The 24,179-nt window shown below is 39.2% G+C and overlaps 1 protein-coding gene across 1 annotated transcript; it reads right to left on the reverse strand.

The window, feature by feature from the left end:
* Positions 1 to 4,490: 4,490 nt before the first annotated feature.
* Positions 4,491 to 18,558, reverse strand: LOC139459437 (probable glutamate receptor). Its single transcript, XM_071240884.1, has 10 exons — positions 18,492 to 18,558; positions 11,803 to 11,984; positions 10,860 to 11,012; positions 10,134 to 10,295; positions 9,611 to 9,711; positions 7,727 to 7,814; positions 6,855 to 7,158; positions 6,349 to 6,566; positions 5,870 to 6,210; positions 4,491 to 4,716 (listed from the first exon to the last, which is right to left on the reverse strand). Exons 1-10 carry the CDS (start codon positions 18,556 to 18,558, stop codon positions 4,491 to 4,493), a joined length of 1,842 nt encoding a protein of 613 aa, XP_071096985.1.
* Between the last annotated feature and the right edge of the window lie 5,621 nt (positions 18,559 to 24,179).

The following is a 24,179-nucleotide window of genomic DNA, read 5'->3' on the forward strand; positions in this document are numbered from 1 at the left end:
TTTTAAATGGAACACAAATTTGGATATAGTGATAAATTATTATAGTAAAAACGTTCAATGGATTCATCAATATCTTTACTTTTGTTAAAAAGGACAGTCCAATCAGTTAATTCAAACATTGTTGTTTAATTTATCATATTCACCTCTTTTATTACACCATATATCTCTAATAATTGACGATATGGTTGATAAATGTCTTTTCCCTGGCATATATGTGCCCCTGTGATCCCGAATCAAATTATGAAAATCAATCACTCCAGAATGATCGATAAAAACATTTTCACTCACAATAATCGGACTTAGTAAATTACCCATTATTTTGGAAAACCGCGAAAGTCCATTTATCAAATTGCGTATGTTTTTCCCAAAAATCATTAACTTGAAGTTCTATCGCAGAAAGTCATTAATGTTTCCGACAATCACTCAATAGCATGTACTATCGTGTGCATTATCAATACTGTCGTTTAGGCGATTCCAGAAATTATTCTAATTGTACTCGGGTCTGGACACACAACACATTATTTATGATTATATTTTATAACTTAATCATGTATTCTTGTTGTAGAGATATCTGTATTGCCATAGTTTCATCAGGAACATTTACGGATTCATTATTTTAAATGCTAATGTCTCATGTCCATAGACTATAACCCCTTTTCCAGACGTATTTCTAGCTTTTGTTATGGGATATGATCATGATAGTGTTGCCAGTTTTTTCTGATTGCCTAACCATTGTAAGGATCATCTTAAAGACTTGTAATCTGTGAACAACCGCAGCCTTGTTTGGACATAAATCTTGATTCTCCATGTTTGTCCCAATGGACAATATAACATATATATATATACACACACAATAAATAACAAAACATTAACATGTTTCATATCTACATAAAATGTTGCTAAATCACATGACACAACAGGAGTTTTGACAAAAAGTATTCAGCAGAAACGCTAGACTAACATCAAGTCTCTGAAATGGACATATCGTACAGAAAAAAACAGTTGTTCAATTATCTTTAAAAAAATATAATAAAAGGGGGCCCAGAGACTCTCTTCCTGATGCTGCAGTAATCTAGACTTGCCAAACATTAAAGACTTGCATGGGCTGTATTTGATATATATTTGTATCCGGGTCTGTAAGAGAGACTACAGAAATGCCGAAATTCACTGATACACTGGTCTTCATTTTGGGAACAAAAGTTACGTTGTTATCTATGCATGTATTCATTCTCAATGTCTATCGAAGATTTTATTACAGTCATGATGAAAGATTTATAAAACGCAGCACGTGGTGTCATAAATATAATATATGCAGACCATACATAGACAAATATATAGAGTACTACCTGACACTGATCAGATTGTCACAAGACGGAGTAATAAGGCAACCCAATATGCAGTAAGAAGAAAGTTATCAGGTAAAGTTAAGATATATATTTTTTAATAACGTAACAACCTACATATTCATACCGATTTAGCTACCTTCAAACAAACTGTCGACCTATTTCATACACTTCATACTCGCTCTGTCACTCTATCACTCTCACCAACTCAGATAGCTTCCAATTGTCACCTTATTTCACACACTAGTTCTGTCACTCTATCACTCTCACCAACTCAGGTAGCTTCTAATTGTCACCTTATTTCACACACTCGTTCTGTCACTCTATCACTCTCACCAGCTCAGGTAGCTTCCAATTGTCACCTTATTTCACACAATGGTTGTCACTCTATCACTCTCAGCAATTCAGGTAGCTTCCAATTGTCACCTTATTTCACACACAAGTACTGTCTCTCTATCACTCTCAGCAACTCAGGTAGCTTCAAATTGTCACCTCATTTCACACACTAGTTCTATCACTCTCACGAACTCAGGTAGCTTCCAATTGTCACCTTATTTCACACACTAGTTCTGTCACTCTATCACTCTCACCAACTCAGGTAGCTTCTAATTGTCACCTTATTTCACACAATGGTTCTGTCACTCTATCACTCACACCAACTCAGGTGGCTTCCAATTGTCACCTTATTTCACACACTAGTTCTGTCACTCTATCACTCACACCAACTCAAGTATTTTCCAATTGTCACCTTATTTCATACACTAGTTCTATCACTCTATCACTCTCACCAACTCAGGTAGCTTCCAATTGTCACCTTATTTCATACACTAGTTCTATCACTCTATCACTCACACCAACTCAGGTAGCTTCCAATTGTCACCTTATTTCATACACTAGTTCTATCACTCTATCACTCACACCAACTCAGGTAGCTTCCAATTATCACCTTATTTCATACACTAGTTCTATCACTCTATCACTCTCACCAACTCAGGTAGCTTCCAATTGTCACCTTATTTCATACACTAGTTCTGTCACTCTATCACTCTCACCAACTCAGGTAGCTTCCAATTGTCACCTTATTTCACACGCTAGTTCTGTCACTCTATCACTCACACCAACTCAGGTAGCTTCCAATTGTCACCTTATTTCATACACTAGTTCTGTCACTCTATCACTCTCACCAACTCAGGTAGCTTCCAATTGTCACCTTATTTCATACACTAGTTCTATCACTACTAATCACTCTCACCAAATCAGGTAGCTTCCAATTGTCACCTAATTTCACACGCTAGTTCTGTCACTCTATCACTCACACCAACTCAGGCAGCTTCCAATTATCACCTTATTTCATACACTGGTTCTGTCACTCTATCACTCTCACCAGCTCAGGTAGCTTCCAATTGTCACCTTATTTCACACACTCGTTCTGTCACTCTATCACTCTCACCAGCTCAGGTAGCTTCCAATTGTCACCTTATTTCACACACTGGTTCTGTCACTCTATCACTCTCAGCAATTCAGGTAGCTTCCAATTGTCACCTTATTTCACACACTAGTTCTATCACTCTATCACTCTCACCAACTCAGGTAGCTTCCAATTGTCACCTTATTTCATACACTAGTTCTATCACTCTATCACTCACACCAACTCAGGTAGCTTCCAATTGTCACCTTATTTCATACACTAGTTCTGTCACTCTATCACTCTCACCAACTCAGGTAGCTTCCAATTGTCACCTTATTTCATACACTAGTTCTATCACTCTATCACTCACACCAACTCAGGTAGCTTCCAATTGTCACCTTATTTCATACACTAGTTCTATCACTCTATCACTCTCACCAACTCAGGTAGCTTCCAATTGTCACCTTATTTCATACACTAGTTCTATCACTACTAATCACTCTCACCAAATCAGGTAGCTTCCAATTGTCACCTAATTTCACACGCTAGTTCTGTCACTCTATCACTCACACCAACTCAGGCAGCTTCCAATTGTCACCTAATTTCACACACTAGTTCTGTCACTTTATCACTCTCACCAACTCAGGTAGCTTCCAATTGTCACCTAATTTCACACACTAGTTCTGTCACTCTATCACTCACACCAACTCAGGTAGCTTCCAATTGTCACCTAATTTCACACACTAGTTCTGTCACTTTATCACTCTCACCAACTCAGGTAGCTTCCAATTGTCACCTAATTTCACACACTAGTTCTGTCACTTTATCACTCTCACCAACTCGGGTAGCTTCCAAATGTCACCTTAATTCACACACTCGTTCTGTTACAATATCACCCCCAAAATACTTAAGGTTACTTAACCCCAGTGACTTATACAATAAATCTATACTTATACACCTACTAATCCTACTAGTTCACCAATACGCCAATACATTAATGCATCACCATGATTACATCAATACTTCAAAACATCAATACATCAGTACTTCAGTACATCAAGACCTCAAACGCAAGGTATGGTGTATGTCAACGATCTATAATATCACTCACTCACTCACTCACTCACTCACTCACTCACTCACTCACTCACTCACATCGATGTCTTTGCCCTAACAGTTATTCAATGTATAGCATGCGAGCATGCAAAGAAAAAATAATTACTCATGGTTATTGAACACACATTGAGCAAGTACTACTCAGAATAACCAATTTAAATATCAAAAGTAAATGTACACAATGATATGATTGTGGTTGTTTTAAATACGACTGTGTAAATACGTCCAAATCAAGACTCTGTGTGAGAAATTTAAGATTATAATAACTTCATTCACGATGTTGAGAGCTCACGGCTTATATACGATAAAAAACGCACTGTAATACACACAGTCAAACTAACTTTTAAGAAATGTATAAAATGTGATCTTGACACCGAAATCTCTATCCAACGTATTTATGAAAATGTTGTCAGAAAAGCTGACCACCCGATCCCGTTAGTCGCCTCTTACAACAAGTCCTCTTAAAGAACAGCATTGGTTGTTGACGACGAATTGTAACCCGGATCTTCCTAGTTGTTGAGGAATACACAAGGTGACATGACCTTCATCTGTAACTAATTCATTGCTTCCCCCTTTCCCTTCAACCACTTTGACAAAAAGATGACTGCTGCATGCACACCCATTTATCTTTGACAGAGTTTTTGTTTCATCTTGTACCAAACAATCTCTGCCACCAGGATCATGGAACTACAGACCAGTCCCGCTCCCACTGCAAAGAAGATACTCTGGATCTTGATCAGTGATACGGCTTTAGGGTAGGCTTCCACTGGACATCCGTTATCTGCAGTGGATGGAAACCATTCTTGAAAGGTTCGCTGCAGGATGCCACTGTCGCTGAGAAGGGACATGCTGATGGTGACAAGATCAAACATATTACTTCAAGAGGAGGATACTATCGACCAAAATATACCAACAGTGAAAAGTAACTGTGCTTTATATAGAGTTGTGTAAATGTTATGTCATTGAACAAACAAACATGATATTTGGTCATTCGTCTGACAATGTTTTATCAAAACAAATTCATTGACACAGTCCATACGGGATATCACGAGACTATGCGACACGCCCTTAAGCAGGGGTGATGTAACAACTCAATTAACAATGTCAATATCGGGTGTGACCACCTTTTGCGTTGATACAGGCGAGGCAGTCGCGGTGCATTTGAGACACCACATGCTTGAAAACAGCCTGAGGGATGTTGATCCAAATGTAAACTTAAGGTTGGCTAGCATTAGAAAGGCTGGTTACGGTCCTGTCGTAGGCGTCGATCCATCTCATCCTAGACATGTTCTGTTATAACACATGCAACATGTGGGTAGGCATTACGTTGCAACGTGTCGTTACGTACTTGCATTTGCACTAAGAGTAGAACAAGACGTACACCTTTCAGACTGTCATTAACAACCATGAGTCGTGTTCTCCAATGAACAGTCTATCCCAGTCGTGTCTTGTCTGACGGTGCCGTTGAATAAACTTGGTCGTATCGCTGGACGTCGGGTCGGATCTTGTGCTCCCTCAAGCTGTTTGCTTACGATTCTGCCACTAATTGGTCTCTACCCAGTAATTGGCCGAGCTGACCATGTGGCGGTTTGGCATCGATTGAAGTAGATGCAACAACCGAACACGGTTTTCTTGTTGGCGTAAGGTCACACGTGGACGCCCGCCCGTGGCAAGTGATGTTAGTAGCCCTGCTGTGGATAACGTCTCCAAAAAGATGGTATTGGGTTTCGATGAATATAAAACATCTGGCAATATCTTTTTTCGTCATTCCTGTTTCAGCAAACCGTGACACTGCAAAAGCGCTATTTACGATGCAAATTGGGACTCACGATGTCTTTATGAATATGTATCAAAATATGTTTCAGAGAAAATTTATTCTTTATTAAACTTTATGTTGATCACAGTTACTTATATCTGCTAGTATACAATTTCTGATCAAAATAACAAATAAAAGATGGGGTGTGGTCACTCAATATATATATCCAGTAAATATCTACAACACTTTTTCCTTGACAGTCTGGCTACAATTAACTCCTTCCTGTCGTATTTGTCCAAAATAGATACATCAATAGGCACATACCTGTTTCGGAAATCTTGTTTGAAAGGGAACCACTTTGGAACATGGAAAGCCACGAAACCCTTTCCATATTTGGTGTCAATAACGTTGAGTTTGCAGTTGGTAGTCCTTAGGTCTGTAAGTACTACGTCCGTTATATAAGCGTATTTTCCCTGCCAGAGTTTTTGCAGGTGCTTGGTGGCGTTGCTGCTGAATACATCAGGGTCTCTGGCAGATAAATCTTGAACTCTTTGTTTGATTGCCATGACAACTGACTGCTTTGAATTCTGAAAATAATGGTAAAGAAGATTCAATGTATTATTGTGTGCCAGAAATAGTATACAAAGTATGCAAACGTGACTATACCCCAATCGTTGACGTTGTCAGTGGTACAGCTTTAAATTTCGAAACTTTGATCAGCTTACCTGAAGAAGGTTTTCAGTGATGCTTGATGCGTCGTAGCCTATTTTGTAGTCTTCTCTGGCTGCCAACTCAGCCATGTTAGAAAACGGTGGGGTTTCTAATTTTACAGCAAATGTAGTCATGATGGTCCCACAGTAGACAGCAGAGATAATTGTTGTAAACATCCACCATGCCGCTACAAGGATTCTCTCCGAGTCATGTGATGACGTAATGATTGATCCTGTATGTAAAATGTTACATAGAAAACACCCTCCGTATCGCTCAGTGATAGTCACACCATCGGGGAGATTACTGTTGGTCTTACTTATGATAATTCGTACTATTGAGTCTTTGATGCGTAGATTTGTTTTTTCGGATGTTCAATCGAAACGGTACTGTTCCATTCAACAGGGATTCACTCAAAATTCAATCAAAACGGTCATCTGAATTTGAAAAATTCACATGACAATATGAACACTTTTTTTAGAAATGAAAATAAATAATTATTGGGAATGTCATATTTTCTCACCCTGCTTTAAAGTGGCCCCAAGAATTGTCCAGGCCCCTGTTTGACACTTTCTGGAATGCAATTCGTCCTTATCATGAACTAAGATTAAGGAAGACAGGAAGATCATACATGTAATCAGAGACACGCCAAACATAATGAAGACAAAAGGTTGGAACTGCCGGAGAAGGAATGTGTCCTTGTCAACATCCTCCTCTTTTTTGTATATGATCACTTGTTTGGTTTCAGCGATTGGAGGCAGGAGGTAATCAGCAACTGCAATGCGGTCACTGTGGATATTCAACATGTCCGATACCAAATCAGCCTCCTACAACAATCAAATAGGTTTCTACAAGCAGCAACGAACACGTTGTTCTCATTATATTTTCATTTATGAAACTATTAAAACCAGTTGGCCTGTTATGATTTTAGTATTAAGAAATGAATACAGAGATTATTAACCAAGAGCTTCCATATCATAATCATTATTTCTGTCAGTCTAAGAAACAGAAAATGTTCCACATGATTTGTGCAACAGTTTTTGTGTTCAGACACTGTTGCACATTGTGAAACACCTGGCAACATTTGATAGGAACATCAGGTAATATTGTCCTGAGTTTATTGCGTTTATAATTAAATACTTTAGCTAATAAATAAAACTTCACTGAACAGCACCGCTGTCTATCTCCTCCTGTCCTTTACTCAGAGTGGGAAATGTGTTGGATATATAGCAGCTGCCTGTGGCTAATTGAGTCTGTACAGTAAGTAACCATCCATGGCATGGGGTCACAATGATGCAAACTCAACAAGCCACACATTCAAATCAACGGATCTTATTTTGTCTGAAAACTGGGAATATATCTATCTGTAGTCTGTTACTATGTGCCACTACTTACCCTTCTCTGCAACATCCCTAAGAGTCCTGTCCAAGAACCATTGATGTTCTGGCCCCATTCATCTTCTCTTGGTGGTATAACCCTGTAACTATTGAATAAAAGCATCTTACGATTGAATAAAATTATCTTATGTTTTGTGTCATGCTTTTTAATAATTAAAAGTAACATTAAATTGAAGTATTTAGTTAGGTAAATGATAATTACAGGATATTACACGAGCTTCAATTTAATATCAAATTGATGTTAACTTCACATCAAACTGACGCGAGTGTACTATTCTGTGTATTATAACAGATATGAATAAAGATAAACCGCAGCAGAATTCAGTGATGTCATAGCGCTGTAAAAAGTAATTTCCTGGTTCTATTTTAGCTCCAGTACAGGTAAAACACAAAATGCTATGTTGTTTAAAGGCGGTATTATTATTTTAACAATATAGTAACGCCTCATTTACAACTGACAAATGCTAATTTAACCAATTAAATTGATCATTATCTCTCGTTAATTTCGCCCTACGAACTAACATCAAGGTTTAACACAATTGCGTAGTATATTAGACAATGCGCACTTTGTTTTCTTTGCAGTTTCATTATTTGCAATTTCAATAATGTCATTTGAGGGGAAGCAGTCCCCTGTGTAGCCACATCCCTTTGGTCATCCAGAACCATGTGGACCGGCACATATTTTCATTGAGCGAAAATATAATCATTAGCACATGTGTATTCAAGATATACAATGCGATATTGATTTGAGCTGCTAAAGTGCTGCATCATATGATAACAATACAAAATAAACATTCTTCAATTCTTTTTCTTTGTTTAACAATAAACGTATCCTTGTGATCGAACTGTGAACGAATGGATGTCAACAATCAAATGTATAGTATAACTGAAAAGGGATATGTGCACACTGTCCAAATTTCAGAAATATTTGCACCGATATGTTTTACCGCTTCCTTTCATAATATAACCCTGAGACCGAGTGGAATTTGTGTATAAAACAAATATACTTTTTGGTTTCTGGTGGTCAGCCCAAAAATGTCTTTTTTTGCAGAGTGACAAACAACTCTCTACTTGACTGTATGGCAAGAGAGAGGACTTCAACTTTCGAATAGTATGCTTTACACTATTACAGCATCTCCAGCCTTTGGTGTATACATCTTTTCACAACTTTTGAGGGACAACCGAGCAAGCCCTTTCTTCGAAGTCTTCAAAGAGCGACATTCGACTCTTGCTCAAAAGTTGTTTGATCAAGGCTACACCATTCAAGGCCTCTGTAAACCTTTCGAAAAGTTTTATTGTAGGAATATGGAGAACAATTCCAAATCTGACGCATCAGTAAAGAAAACGATTCCTTATTTTGACTTGTAACATATATTCCCATGTGTTTTCAGGTTAACAAATGTTTTGCCTTTGCATCTGTTTATGACAGGTGCCACCGATGGGGTGCGATATGATCACTTTTACATCTAGTATCATCACTATTTGATAGTTATGAGATAAACATACTGTGATTTCAATGTAAAGCTAGGTTACTGCAGATTTAACCGCGCTAAAATGAATTTGGAACTGAACACGCAACGTGAGGTTTCAAATGTTTAATTTAGCGCGGTTAAATCTACAGGTCAACCTAGCTCTACAATGAAAACACAGTATGTTTAAGGTGGCATGGGTTGAGTCCAGTGTTTTGAGTGGGTTGTTGACGTGAATTACGGATTCACCGACAACAGCCTTAAAACAAAATACAATGGCGCTGTATATGCTGAGGCAGTTTGCTTACATTGTAATACTCGAACATTGCTTATATCGTAATACTCGAACATATGATAGGCATTGGAATTGCTATTTGCACCAGGTTTTTTAAATACATCAGTCATAAATTCACCTGAAGTTCATAGCTTCTGCCAGCAGGTTCAGTACACAAAAGGGAAACCCAAACACCCTCCGCTTATTCACTGTTATGTAGTCATAGTCAAAGCTGTTGTCCTGTAATTACAAACGACGGGCACGTTCACATTATCAATGACAGGTAAAGTGTAAGAACTAACGAGCACGTGATCCAGAGGAGATGGTTCGATGTAGGGGAAGTTAGGCATCACAATCCTACTTGTTGAAGCATGCAAACATTCATTCATGTAACAACTTTAACAGTGAGGGCATATGCTAAGTGTAGACGTATTTCAACTCTATAGCTATTTTATTTGGAAATATGTTTTCAACAATAATAACAGGCAAAAGTAAATTCAAGCAGCACATGACGGACACAAAATGGGAATACAGATAGGTGGCACATGGCAATTCTTCTGTATTGTTTGCCTTTGTGAAACATGGTTCTTACATCCAGTAAATAACACCGACATTAAATCTAATCTCCATTTACTAAGAAAACAATATTTGTAGCTACCTACCTTCATGACGGCAGTAAATTGTCGCCCATTGTAACCGAATTTGACATTGGGGAACACGTCAGTAGGATTTATTATAGTGTCATTCGAGAGAGCCACATCTGCGAAAGCACGTCCATTGGGATGAAACATCAGTGTCCACATCCTTGCCTTTGAAGAATGTCCCTAGTATCATACAGACATGCACGAGGTTAACATTGGCATAATTAAGATTCAAGAAGAACCCCCTTTATATGTTTTAGTTATTATGTGTCATGTGTAAGGTGTTATGGTGCGGATCATGACTCAATATCAATCACGGATTATAGTCCTTTAGTACCTGCGTCAGTGTTAAAGGCATACTAGGTTCACTGATGGTCGTTGAGACACAATGACACACAATTAAGCAGCTCACAGCTGTTATACTCTTTCCTTCTTTGCTTTCAACAAGCATGGGATACAGGGGTTATGCTGTGCCCGGGATCCCAACGGTGTTCAAGGGCATATAATAATGGCCTAATTAACAGCTCTGATTCAGGTATTGTTGTAAACATTCGAATTTTTAGTCCATCAAACCAGTTGGTTATTATGTGTCATGTGTTATGTGTTTTGGCGTGGATCATGCCTCAATACCAATAACAGATTTCGTGCATTAGTACCAACTTCAGAGATAAATACATACTAGGGACCAGGTAAACATCATTCGATGTTTGGAATCCACCAGACAAACATGTTGAAACAATAGCTCACCTGACGGGGAGGCAGTTCCAGCAACGCCACATTCTCCACCTGAATGTTGCTGTCCAGGAGTACAGGTAAATCATCTGATTTCCCGACCACCAGAACCCGTGAAACGTGACACAAGTCGACTGATGTGTTTGATCTTGTTCCACAAAATCGAGACTGGCAAAGGAAATAGAGTTATCATGTTTTTGGGGGAAGGTAAATGGCATGTATTATGAATAAACATAAGTTTAGTGAGACTAAGCGAGACTAAGTGATTGAGATACATCGTGCTTATTCCTTTACAAGATATATACAATTCTAAAAAAAAACAAGCGTGATAACATCTTTGTCATAAAATGTCATCCTAAATTTCTGTCATCGAAAAAATATTCCTATCTCTTTCAGACGACAAATAGTCCCGTTAAGATTCGGGTTAGAATTGGTCTTTAGCAACCCATGATTATGGTAAGAGGCTACTAACGGGATCGGGTGGTCATGCTCGATGACTTGTCATGCATGTCATCATATCCCGTTTGCGTTGATCGATGTTCATGATGTCAATCACTTGATTGACTAACAAACAAACGATACACATTACAAGGTATTTTGGACAGTAGCGAAGTCGTCCAAATCCAACCGCTTTATATTCTGGAAAAGACCAAAAACCGCAGAGGTCTACACATATGGAACTGATCCCTCCTGCCTCCTCGCTAACATTGCTTCGCAAATTATGTTTCCAAAGTGTAAAAGGCTTGTAAGCCACTGATTCGTAAATGCTCCCAATGAATACTGTTTATATCTGGCTTTATCTTCCCAAGACACTTACCTATTATATAATAACTCTAGTTATCAACTTGATACCTCTTACAACGAAAACAGATAGACGACCATGGTTTACCAGCTGTTATAGTTCTTCTAGAAAGCTATATTCTTAGCGATTCGTATATATGCATGTTGTTTGACGTACCAATTGACGTAAGACAGAAACAGTGGTAGTGACGTCACAGAGGAGAAGTACATTGAGTCGAGGCTGGAGCAGCTTCTCCACATCTCCAAGGATTGTCAGCAGGTGCTCTTCTTGGAAGAAGCTGATATCATAGTCCATACTGGAAATACCTGACATTTCCAACGAACGGCCGAAGTGTATATCTGAAATACATGAAGGTATGAAGGCATGTAGGTATGAATAATACCAGTTACACAGCATGGATGGATCGATAAAGGTATCTGGGACGTTCCAGAAATGAGCTTGCGAACGTTTATAGATAACATACAACTGTGTCCTAATATGGTACAGTGATACGTGACATTTTTGTAAATGTTATGTGACATCAACGAATCATTGTCAGGTACAAACATGAACATTGAATCTGAACTCTAATAACAGATAGGTTTGACTGTGTTGACATGAGATTGAATGTTTCTATATAAAGTATGTAGTGATTGTCTTTTTTGTCTCCTCGGAGGTATGTTGCTACTTGAAGTAAATACAAATATATCATCAAATACAAATATGAGCACTAAATCTTACATTTTGAATTGGTATTCTTTCCTTATTAGCCCCTAGGCGACGCATGAAGCGAACAACCTCCGCCATCTTTCTTGCAACAGATTTTGTCTTAAGTCTACTCGGGGGCAGTCTCAGGACTTTACATCAATTTTTTCTTAGACTTAAGATATTCTCATAGATTGAGCTTCGTGATCCCCGATTTAAGACAAACTTTGGTCTTAAGTCTAAATCTTAGGGGTTAAGACAAAATATTCGATAGGTCGTAAGATGCAAAATAGTGATTAAAATTACACTGACGAGCAAACAACATTGACAAAAGAGACATTGACATTGCCAATACAGACAAGAAGAATTCATAAGACGTTGGATTTCTTCATTCGGTATTCGGCGGGTTTCTTTCCAGAATCCCTTGTAGTTAGCCACATGTATTTGCCTGAGGGTTACGTTGTCTTCTATAATGACGATTAAGGTGGTTCCAGAGAAGATCAATTTGCGATATGTTAGGACGTTATTGAAAGTGACGGAGTAATACGTTCACGCTGCATGTGGTCATGTTGCAACAGGATCTATGGGTTCTGTTTTAGAAATGGGAGCACACCTGGACGCAATACCTCGTCGAAGCTTGTGCTTCAACACAAGTTCCGGCATTCCCTGACCACATAAGCCAGGACAAATCATTACGTAACAAATGTTATATTTGGGATAACACTTTCTTAGTAAAGTACAGATTCTCGTACTTTTTTTAGGTTGAGTCCCGTCCGGGATTCGAACCCACAATTGCCTAAGTGAGGCACCTAATCGTCAGCACACAAAGTCAGCGATCTAACCCACTCAGCCACCGAGGCTTCCACAAAAATGAAAGTCCGACAACTGGTAGTCTAGATCACGTACTTTAAGTACTTTGAGTACCCCTCTGACATTACGCTGTCACTTTCAGATAGCACTGTCTCCTGGACACAACAACGACCGTGCGTTGTTGCAACAACATACATCTACCATCTACTCGGGAGAGCTGAAACCTGACCTCATCAGAAAAGACGACTCTCTGTCGTTTTCATTTTTCTGGATTGTTGTAGAGTGCGGACTCACCTGAGTCTTTGACGCCGATGTTGACGTATGAACATTGTCCCTTGAAAAGGTCAATAGGCCACAATACCATTACAATAGATTCAGTAGACATGTCCAAGAACAGTTGATCCTGATGTTGATACACTAAAGAAGCTGTTCTTAAATACAGAATATGAGGGATCGTCACAAAGTTCCAAGCCCACCAAAACAAAACCAATAAAGGTGAAAGTTTTATTTTTCAAAATAATCTCCCTGCTGTTCAATACACTTCTATGGATAGTGAAGCTTTCCAATTCCAGTCAGCTTTGAGGTCATCATTGTCGTCATAGTGCTTTCCTCGATGGTGTTGTTTCTGGTTTGAAAACAGATCGAAATCACTAGGTGCCAGATCTTTTGAGTATAGAGGGCGAGGAAGCTCTTCGAACCCACATTGTAGCACAGCAGCCTTTGTAAGTCAAGAGGAGTGAGTGAGTGAGTGAGTGAGTGAGTGAGGTTTTACGCTGCTTTTAGCAGTATTCCAGCAATATCACGGCGGGGGACACCAGAAATGGGCTTCACACATTGTACCCATATCGGGAATCGAACCCCGGTCTTCAGCGTGACGAGCGAACGCTTTAACCACTAGGCTACCCGACCCCCCCTCAAGAGGTGTGAGAAAAGGCATTGTCATGAAGTAGTAGATCTCCAGAAATCCCAATTCCTCGCTGCTTTTCTTTGATAGCATCTCTCAGGCGATGAATCAGCATAGTAGTCACCGGAATTCGTCTTTTGACTTTCTAATAGTAAACAAGGATCACACCCTTTGCATCCCAGAATGAATTCGCCATAACTTTCTTTACTGATCTTGAACACTTGAATTTCTTTGGTGCCGTAGAAGTGGATTGGTGCCATTCCATGGATTGACGTTTTGACACAGGGTCGTAGTGGTAGTCCCATGATTGATCACCCGTTGCTAATTTTCTTCAATTAGCTCTAACGTTAGATCTTAGGATCAGAATTTAGAAACTTTGGCACCAACGAGCAGATATCTTATTCAACTGTAAATGCTCATGAATAATAGTTTCAGTGGATCCATGGCTTAGACCTGTTTCTTTCTCAAGTTCAGCAATGGTAATACGTCTATTTGACAGTATAACATTGATTTCTATCTCCTTGATTGAATCTTCATTGATGGAAGTTGAGGGACGTCCAGACCTAGCGTCATCATCAAGGCATGTTCTCCCAGCGAACGTTTAACACTGGAATAGATAGGGCACATATCCTCATCCACTTGTGACATGCGGTCATGAATCTCTTGGGGAGTACTTTTCTCTAAAGTAAAAAACTTGATGACTGCTCAGTACTCGTTCTTTCCATTTCTGTGTCAGTTTGGACCGCTATCGCGTTTAGCTGACTGTCATTAATATACAGATGGCCTGTATGTAAAAGCATGACTAAGCTGTCTTATGATAGTAGTATAATTATCATGGTAGATTATCAGTTATTGCAAGAATTTGGATTGAAACCCCTAAAGTTTATGTATGCTGTTTTCTTAGAACAGATTTGTGTTATAAACATGACGTCAGATTATTATCAGGTTGTAAGGAAATGGTTTTTCATCAGAAGCCTATGATTTGGGTAAACAGTACCTGATTGCCATGTGCGTTTAACGCATGCGCAGACATACTGTATTAAAACAGGAATGTGGAAACATTTGTTTATCTTATCTATTGGATTCGTTTGCATCAGGTGAGAAATAAATGCATAGATAAACATTCCCCTTGTCCCAAAAATCATATAGGTCATATTGTATGTTTTTTATGTATGTATCAACACACAGTAGGTCTGGAATGTAAGTTTTAGAAGTCGGCAAGGCCGTCATCGGCAAAACTTCTGTTCGTTGCCGCCATATAGTCCAGGCAATCTAGGCCATTTTTTCACTAAAATTGGAACAAATTGCAACAGAATTTATTTTACAACAATGCATTTTTACAAGGTCCCGAAAACAACATACTAAAAGTCCCAAGCAATCCAAGTTTGGGAAATATGTCTAATTTGCATAATCCAATATGGCCACCAATTATCAATATATCTTCCATATTTCAGATGAGGGTCAATGTTTTGATGAAAAAAAGCATATGTTGTATTGCGAAATAGCCATATTATGTTTCTAAAAAAATATTCACAACAACTGAACGTTTTCGACTATTGACAGATCTGCAAAAATTCAAGATGGCCTCAATTTCAAGATGGTAATAGTTGTCAGTCGCAGATCGATGTTTCCGAAAATGTTGTTATATCATGCTAGTTTAGACATGAGATGGAAGAGAAATAGTTCTTTGATAGCATTGCATACAGTGTCGTTGATGCCTTAGTATAAAGTCATTTTGTCAGAATGAAATTTTACCGGGCTATGTAAGTGTTTTAGCGGAACGCAGGGTGAGTCTCTGTTGGGGGTAACGTCCCTTGGCTGTCGGCCACTGCGGAAGTAAACAAACTCAACGTCCCATTCAGTGTAAGTTAATGGAAGGTTAAGACTTGATCAATAACTACTACTAAGTGTAGAATCCCTACAATTTATGTCTTACTTTGGTACAAGTGGTTTGATGAGGATATTCTTGTAGATTAGTGCGTTTTGCATTATGAAGTGAATAAGAAAGTTTTCTCACGTGTTCTGCACATGAAAGTATTCATAAGTCCAATGTTGACAAATATATTTGTGCAGTATTCCTTTTGTAAATGCATATATAAGGGTTACAACATTGTTATAGAATAATTGTGAGGTTAAGAAATAATTATCTTTGCACAGGAATAACAGTTGCATTCCAATTAAGGGGAGATAATTATGTCTTTTCTGTCAGTTGAAGATGTTCTTTCAGTTTGTGTTCTGTATCTTGTGTATCTTCGTGTTATCAGTATTCCTGAGATCAAGAAAAATATTTTCAGGTCAAGTTTGATAAATTTGATATCAAGTTTGATAAAACATTTTGAGTATTTGTATGCACTTTATCATGTAAAGGGGGATGACATCAGTGATTATTGTCAGTTGTCAGACATGGAGTTGAGTCAAGGATAGCCATTATGGGTACAATTTTATGGAAATGTAACAACTGTAGTTAAGCAAGAAATTGTTGATGATAGGCGTTTGATTATGTAACACGTATGCGCAGACATACTGTATTAAAACAGGAATGTGAACACATGTGTTTATCTGATCTATTGGATTCGTTTGCTTCAGTTTCAGGGGATTTCAGCAGTCTTGGGGGCAGCCCGAGCAGGGGCACCTGATGGCATCAAACCTGTTACAAATATAGCTCATAGTTGAATGTTAGTCAGGCTTAGAACCTTTTTACCAGACCTCGTATGCAAATAAAGCTTATGGAGACACGTGGTTTGCCTGTCCTCAGTGTGTCCACTGCCTGCCCTGTATGAGTGCAGCCTGGTGATTGTTTTGGACGAGTCTAACATAACTGCGCAGAGATAGTGTCATGTTTTGTCCCCAACTGCAACTTATAACAGTTTCTGGACTTATGCATTGACGAACATTGTTAGCTGTTTTTATACCCACATGCATCCTATGATCATCCTTCCCGTGCATTTTGAATTTTACCCTATAAAGTCATTTTACATGGAATTCTTTGAACTAAATAACGATTTTTCAGTTCTACTTTTCATTTGTACAATTAGTTTCACGTGATTTTGGGGCATTATTACGTATTCGATTTCAAATTCAAATAAAGTTGATTTTGAAATAGTTTCTTTTGCTCGCCAAAGTGGTCACACGTCAGTAATGGCACCAGGCGTTGGCGAAGAGGATAAGCATGTGACTGCTCTATCCGTAGCCCCCACCACTCACACAGTTTTCATACTATTATAACAAAAGTAGCTGCCGTGTGAGGAAGACTGAAAAGTCCATGTCAAGGTCATAGCATGTGATAGCAGCGTGCTCCAAGAGGACAAGCGAAGGTAATATTCAGTGAGTTCCTCTGAATGTCTGACATAAACAGTTCTGAAATGACTTCATCGGGCCTTAATGACTTAATCGTTCTGTACTTGCATTCTGTACATGAGATGAAGACCCGTGAAGATCCGGGGTAGAATAGGTCTTCAGCAACCCATGCTTGCCGTAAAAGGCGACTATGCCTGTCGTAAGAGGCGACTAACGGGATCGGTTTGTCAGGCTCGCTGACTTGGTTGAAGCATGTCATCGATCCCAATTGCGTGGATTGATGCACATGATGTCAATCAATGGATTGTCTGGTCCAGACTCGATTATTTACAGACCGCCGTCGTATAGTTGGAATATTGTGTTATTTCACCTGTGTATACATGTACGTTCAGGTTATAACTAACTGGCTTCTTCAATCAAAACATGGAAATACAATCACAGCATTCAAAAACAATGGATTAATTTATCGGAGGATTTCACTGTCACGACATTATAAATACAGAAGCCGTTTTCTTCAATCGTGGTGTCCTTTTTCTCCAGTCGAGGTGGCCGTTTTCACTAAACCTATTGGCCGTTCTGTCACAGTTCCCCAGATTGGCACAGATGCGAACGTCATTTTAAATGTTTACCCATGCACCAAAATAAGACACTGAACATGGCTTCTCACTTGTTTGTTTGTTGTTTAACGCCGCACTCTGCAATATTCCAGCTATATGACGGCGGTCGGTCTCTCACTTAGGAGGCGCGGTCGGGTAGCCTAGTGGTTAAAGTGATCGCTCGTCACGCCGAAGACCCGTGAAGCAGGGGGATGCCAATCAATATTACAATCATCACTATCATCATGCGACTGTATGCCATCAAATACATCAGTATCCAGCAGATCATATTTTACTTCAACTACCACACATTCCGCTCCCCAGGTTTATGAAGTCAAACATATGAACATGTTTCACAAAGCAGATGAGCCAACATTGGCATTCGGTTCACTGCAGATTAATAATACCAAAAGGTGCAAGGTTTGCAATCGCAAGAAAATATTTCTGATTGCTTTACAGTGGTGTTTTGTAAATCTAATATCATAAGAAAGCAGTATGATACCAAGTTAACTTTGACACTTCTTTCAAACTTGCATTTGCATCAAACGACTCACCTAGCTCCTGCTGACGCAGGACGAGAACAGACTGCCAGTTGAGAGAAATCAGAAGATGCACCAGCATGGCGTTTTAAGGTTACTGCTCTCGGTGATAGAAAAGTTCTGAAAAACTTTACCAAGGAGAACATCACCGTTATGTGAATAATCAATTTCATTGTTTAACAATGCATCAACAAAGCAAATACGTTCTTAACATTCAAATCTTTTTTAGCAGGACGTAAGTGGACAGATGACAATGCTTACTTTAACGTCAACATAAGATTTAAGTTAAACATATTGACAAAGACTATGATGTTGATTTTAAAAATACAGCTGTATTTACAAAAGACTCAACTGCCTCGTTGGTAAAACATGTTGCCTGGTTACCGAAGATTATTAACCTGATGAATACTATGGTATTGAATTAACCACGACCCTACTTTTTGTGCAAGTAAACACAACGCAATATGGCTTAATTCCTTCATAATGAGATCACTATATCACCATATTTCTGTAAACATGTAAAAGAAGAAACACGTTCACGTAGTTTCGATGAATTGGACGCATTTGATTCAAGGTAAGAGTCCATCTACAATTACTTTGTTTGATTGATAAACAATAAATAGTATCTTTATTGATGCTGTTATACGGAGATATGGGGTGAGAACAAAGCCTGAAGTGGGGTTCGTCCTCTAGCTTTTCAAGCCAGATGACAGTTCAAGCCAACTGCGTTATGGAGTCATGTGTCAGTCTTCATTTATGCTTCATTTCTTATCCGTAGTTCTTCACATCCATAGGAAAGAACTTTTCAAAATTATGTACATGATACTACTCAACTATATGTTGGGGTATCTCAATAGTAATGAGGCCCGTGAAGACCCGGCATAGAATAGGTCTTCAGCAACCCATGCTTGTAAGAGGCGAATGGGATCGGGTTGTCAGGCTCGCTGACTTTGTTGATGCATGTCATCGTATATCAGTTGGATCGATGCTCATGATGTCAGTCACTGGATTGTCTTGTTCAGACTCGATTATTTACAGACCGCCGTCATATAGCTGGAATATTAATATTGCTGAGTACTGTCTTTGGTCTCCAAAGTGTATTAACTATCTTTAACTATAAATGAGTATAGAAGGTATTCAGTGAGTGTAAAAACCTTGTAAAATTGCGTCCAAAAAGTGGTATCAGGGTTACTGAATCTTGGAAAGGTTGTCATTATATAAATAAACTTTGAAAGACTTTGAAAATATTCCTGAAAGGGACATTTCGAATGTGAAGGTGACTTTGACCAAAATAATTCTTCTAATGAAGAAGCATAACATGCTACCCAAGACATGAGAATACCTTCATAAACATGTCTTCAATAAAGAATCCGAGTCCCGATGCGGCACTGTTACGGCGTAAATTGTAATAAAAAACTAAATGGTAATACTTGCAGCAAATTGTAATAATTTTGACTTAAATTGTAATAACAACGTAAATTGTAATAACAAAGTAAATAGTAATAAAATTTGACGTAAATTGTAATACGCAAATTGTAATAAAAATTGACGTAAATTGTAATAATCTCAACTTGCGGTAAAATGTAATAACTTTTTACGTAAATTGTAATAACCTTACTACCGTAGTGTCCAAGACGCCAAATGACTAGAAATGATCTTTGTCAGTTGAGCTTGCGTTTCACATGTACAATTCGAGAAATACTGTGTATGATGACACACGTACAAAACTGTTAAGTTAGTTCTATCTGTGGAGGAAATCTACAGTTTGGAAAGGTAAGCTGAAACAAGCAGCATACAGAAAAGAGCACTGGGCTGAACGGGTTTTTGATTCGTGGTATCTAGAAAAGAATGGTGATATGGGACATGATCTCAGTGATGAGGATTCATGTAGATATCTGATACGGAAGTAAAGAATCAGAAAGGGACATACCATAGGAACAACATCAATGCAATGTTTAGCTCAATTCTATACTCCCTGAGACAAAACTGAAGACAAAAACATTTTTTGTGATTCTGACCATGCGTAGACTCAGATTTGAGTTTCACTGCGAGCAACCACTGTGACAGCAACGCGGTTGTATAACATCGGGCTTGATGAGGCAGCTAATTGCCGAGTCACAGGTTATCTGCTATCCAAGAGTGATTGGGTGTTTTGATTGCACAAATTCTAGTACTTTTGCGGATTCAGTCTCATCCGGGATTCGAACCCACACTCCTCAGACTAAAGCAACTAATCGCCAGCGACCTAATCCACTCAGCCATCGACGCTTTCACAAAAATGGAAGTCCGACAACTAATAGTCTGGATCACGTACTTTGTATAACCTGGGGCGTTACAAAACAAACCAACAAACTTTGTAAACCCCTCTGATATGTTTAAACAGGTACGGCTCCAATGGTCAAAAGCTATGTAAAAACACTGTAGTTTGTACTTTACTAAGAGTGTGTCATCCCAAATAGAACGTGTGGTACATTCTTATTTACATGTAAGAACGCTTAAGTTGAAATAACAACTGACGTTACAGATTTACAAACATAACTCATACCTCATGGTGTCCATCACAATGATCGCTGTCAATGTAAGAGACCCGTGAAGATCCGTGGTAGAATAGGTCTTCAGCAACCCATGCTTGTCGTAAAATGCGACTATTCTTGTCGTAAGAGGCGACTAACGGGTTCGGGTGGTCAGGCTCAAGGACTTGGTTGATGCATGTCATCCATCTCAATTGCGTGGATCGATGGTCATTATGTCAATCACTGGATTGTCTGGTCCAGACTCGATTATTTTACAGACCGCCGTCATATAGCTGGAATATTGCTGAGTGCGGCGTTAAACAACAAACAAATAAACACAGTAACATTGCTCACCAATTTAACATGTAAAGGTGTTCATTATGAACACGATAAGAATCACCGTAACATTATGAACACGGGGCTTTCGGGTAGTCTTGTGGTTAAAGCGTTCGCTCGTCACGCCGAAGACCCGGGTTCGATTCCCGACATGGGTACAATGTGTGAAGCCCATTTCTCGTGATATTGCAGGAATATTGCTAAAAGCGGCGTAAAACCATATTCACTCACTCACTTATGAACACGATAAGAATCGCCGTTAACTACGAACTGGACCAGGTGGTCATGGCGACATGGTTGACTGCGAATACCGACCGCGTGGGAGATAAATTCATTGTTCATAAACGAACAATTACAAATCTCTGTTCCTTGTATGCAGTCCAACATCATGATGAAGACAATGTTGGGTTTGTTCAGCTTGTTGCAGAATCAAACACAGTATTCAAGTATCATCATTAAGAATACCCTATGAAAGAATTATTGCTTCCCTTTAAACTTTGCTTTAGGTAAAATAAACCAGAATCCCAGAACAATTGCCTGAACAGATAATACCAGGGTCCATATTGATGGGTGTGTGATGACTATTTTTTAAGGACATTCGAAACAGGTTGTCTTTAACGTACTGGTCATAACATTTATGTTGTCAGCCACTAGTTTGACTTGTCCAGACCCTATTGCTCATGCTTCCATGATATAGCTGACATGTTGCTATCCACAGCGTGAACAACGCTCTTTAGCCTTAAAATTTCAATGTTAACGTAAACGCAAGGAACTGATGTCATGGATGGCACTGACATTAATAAATTCCCCTGCTGACAGTCCAAAAAGAAGCGATTCGCTGTGCAGAGTTGTGTCCCTTGGGCACACCAGAAACCTATGATTGTGGGTTCGAATCCCGGTTCGCCTCAATTATGTTTCTAGGTTTGTCAGCACCATACCCGTGCTCGTTGGTTTCACCGAAATGGTAAACGTCGGAGACCTGCATCAATTCGGGCTTTCCTCCCACATTAAGCTGACACGCCGTGATATAACTGGAATAATGTTAAAAGCGGCGTTAAACCCAACTCACTCACTCAAAAGAAGCATCAATGAAAAACACTTGATAATGAATCAGTTTCAGGCTGAGTGTCCTTGGTGGTGTTTGATAGTTTTCTGCCCAGATGCAAGGACGTCAAACCAAGTAGGATCAATTCGGTGCACTTAACAAAGTATGCTTCCGTCATTAATTGTAATAGAGATTAATTTAATGTCATGCTTTATTTCTTTGAATATAGTTACGCAAAACGGTGTAAATGCGCTAGGAAAATGTACAATTTATAAACAAACTTGTTGTATACAATGACAAGTAATAGGAATCAATGTGACCTTGGTATGTGCACGTGAAAAGCACACAACATGCCAAAATGATGAAACCTGCGCCAAATTAACGGTGTTGGTCAATGAGTGAGTGAGTTTGGTTTAAAGCCGCTTTTAACAGCATTCCAGTTATATCACGGCGTGTCAGCTTAATGTGGGAGGAAAGCCCGAAGTGATGCAGGTCTCGGACGTTTACCCCTTCGGTGAAACCCACGAGCACGGGTATGGTGCTGACAAACCTAGAAACATAATTGGGGCGTACCGGAATTCGAACCCACGATCATAGGTCTCTGGCGTGCCCAAGGGGCGCAACTCTGCACAGCGAATCACGGCGCCTTAGACGACTTGGCCACCCGTGTCCCCCGGTGTTGGTCAAACGATAAACGGTCTCATTTACGCCTCAGTGGAAATCTTTCCAATCGTGATGTACTACGTTCTAGTTCAAGTCAGTTCAGTCAAAGAGAATATTATTATTATTTATGACACTTGAATTAATATTTTCAGCCTTTACAGACACTGGCGTTAATGAAAATGGGCTTGGCTTTTGAATGCAAGCATAAAGACACTGTTTGATCGTTGTTCTCGAATTTTAAGAAAACGTATTTCTGTCGCCTTATATTTATGAACTATGTCTTGCATAGAAATGTTGCAGGGTGTCTTAATAACTAATTGGTATTTACAAAGTATAAGCAGACAAAGCAAAGTGACACTTCATTAGTACCTGATGCTGGATTAAAAAAAGACCAATACAATGGTTCAGTCGACAGCAAAATCAGTTGAATAGTCGTAAAAGCTTCTAGGTGTTTACTCTGAGTAACGTATCAGTCGACATCAGGAGAGATCCATGACACCGCGCTCATACTATCAACCCCTGGTTATTACTAGCCCGCCCCAGCGTTGACCAATGTGTAGACTATAGACTATAGATTGCTACAATAAGAAGTTCACTGGTGTGTGGGACGGAATGATAATTCCCAAAGATTGTGTTTTTATTGGTACTTTGTCTAAAAGTCTCAGACCGCCTCCGTGGTCTAGTGGTAGAGCGTCCGCCCGGAGAGCGGAAGGTCCGGTGTTCGATCCCCGGGCGCGTCATACCAAAAGACGTTAAAAGATGGTACTTGTTGTTACCCTGTCTGGCGCTCGGCATTAAGGGGCTATAACACGGACTGGTCGGCTCGGAGTCAGTATAATGTGTCTGTGTGGGGTATTCATGTTAAACTGCAGCATGGTATCTCAGTGAGCTAGCACTATAAATCGGCATCATTCTGGACTAGTACAAGCAGCCACGCAAACACACACACGTACATGCACGTCGCTATATAAGTGCAATAATATTGGACGCCACGTTAAACCCCATCTCATCCCTAAACGTCACCTCACCTCACCTAAAAGTCTCAAAGTTTACCATCCTTGAAAGGATTGTTCTTATTTTATCAAAATCCTCAGATGAATGGTTCTCCACACAACGGGAGAAGAAAGGTAACGCTATCATCATGTG

Source organism: Haliotis cracherodii, unplaced genomic scaffold, assembly GCF_022045235.1.
Source record: "Haliotis cracherodii isolate W230 unplaced genomic scaffold, xgHalCrac1.p SCAF_13, whole genome shotgun sequence".
Taxonomy (NCBI): Eukaryota; Metazoa; Mollusca; class Gastropoda; order Lepetellida; family Haliotidae; genus Haliotis; species Haliotis cracherodii.

Bases quoted from the DNA above. Each gene is read 5' to 3' on its own strand.
- LOC139459437 (XM_071240884.1), bottom strand. From the start codon at position 18,558: ATGCTGGTGCATCTTCTGATTTCTCTCAACTGGCAGTCTGTTCTCGTC. The intron at 11,985-18,491 runs GTGAGTCGTTTG...CATGTATTTCAG, and splicing joins CCTGCGTCAGCAGGAGCTAG to ATATACACTTCGGCCGTTCG. The intron at 4,717-5,869 runs GTGTTGTAGATA...TGTCACCATCAG, and splicing joins GCCAGACTGTCAAGGAAAAA to CATGTCCCTTCTCAGCGACA.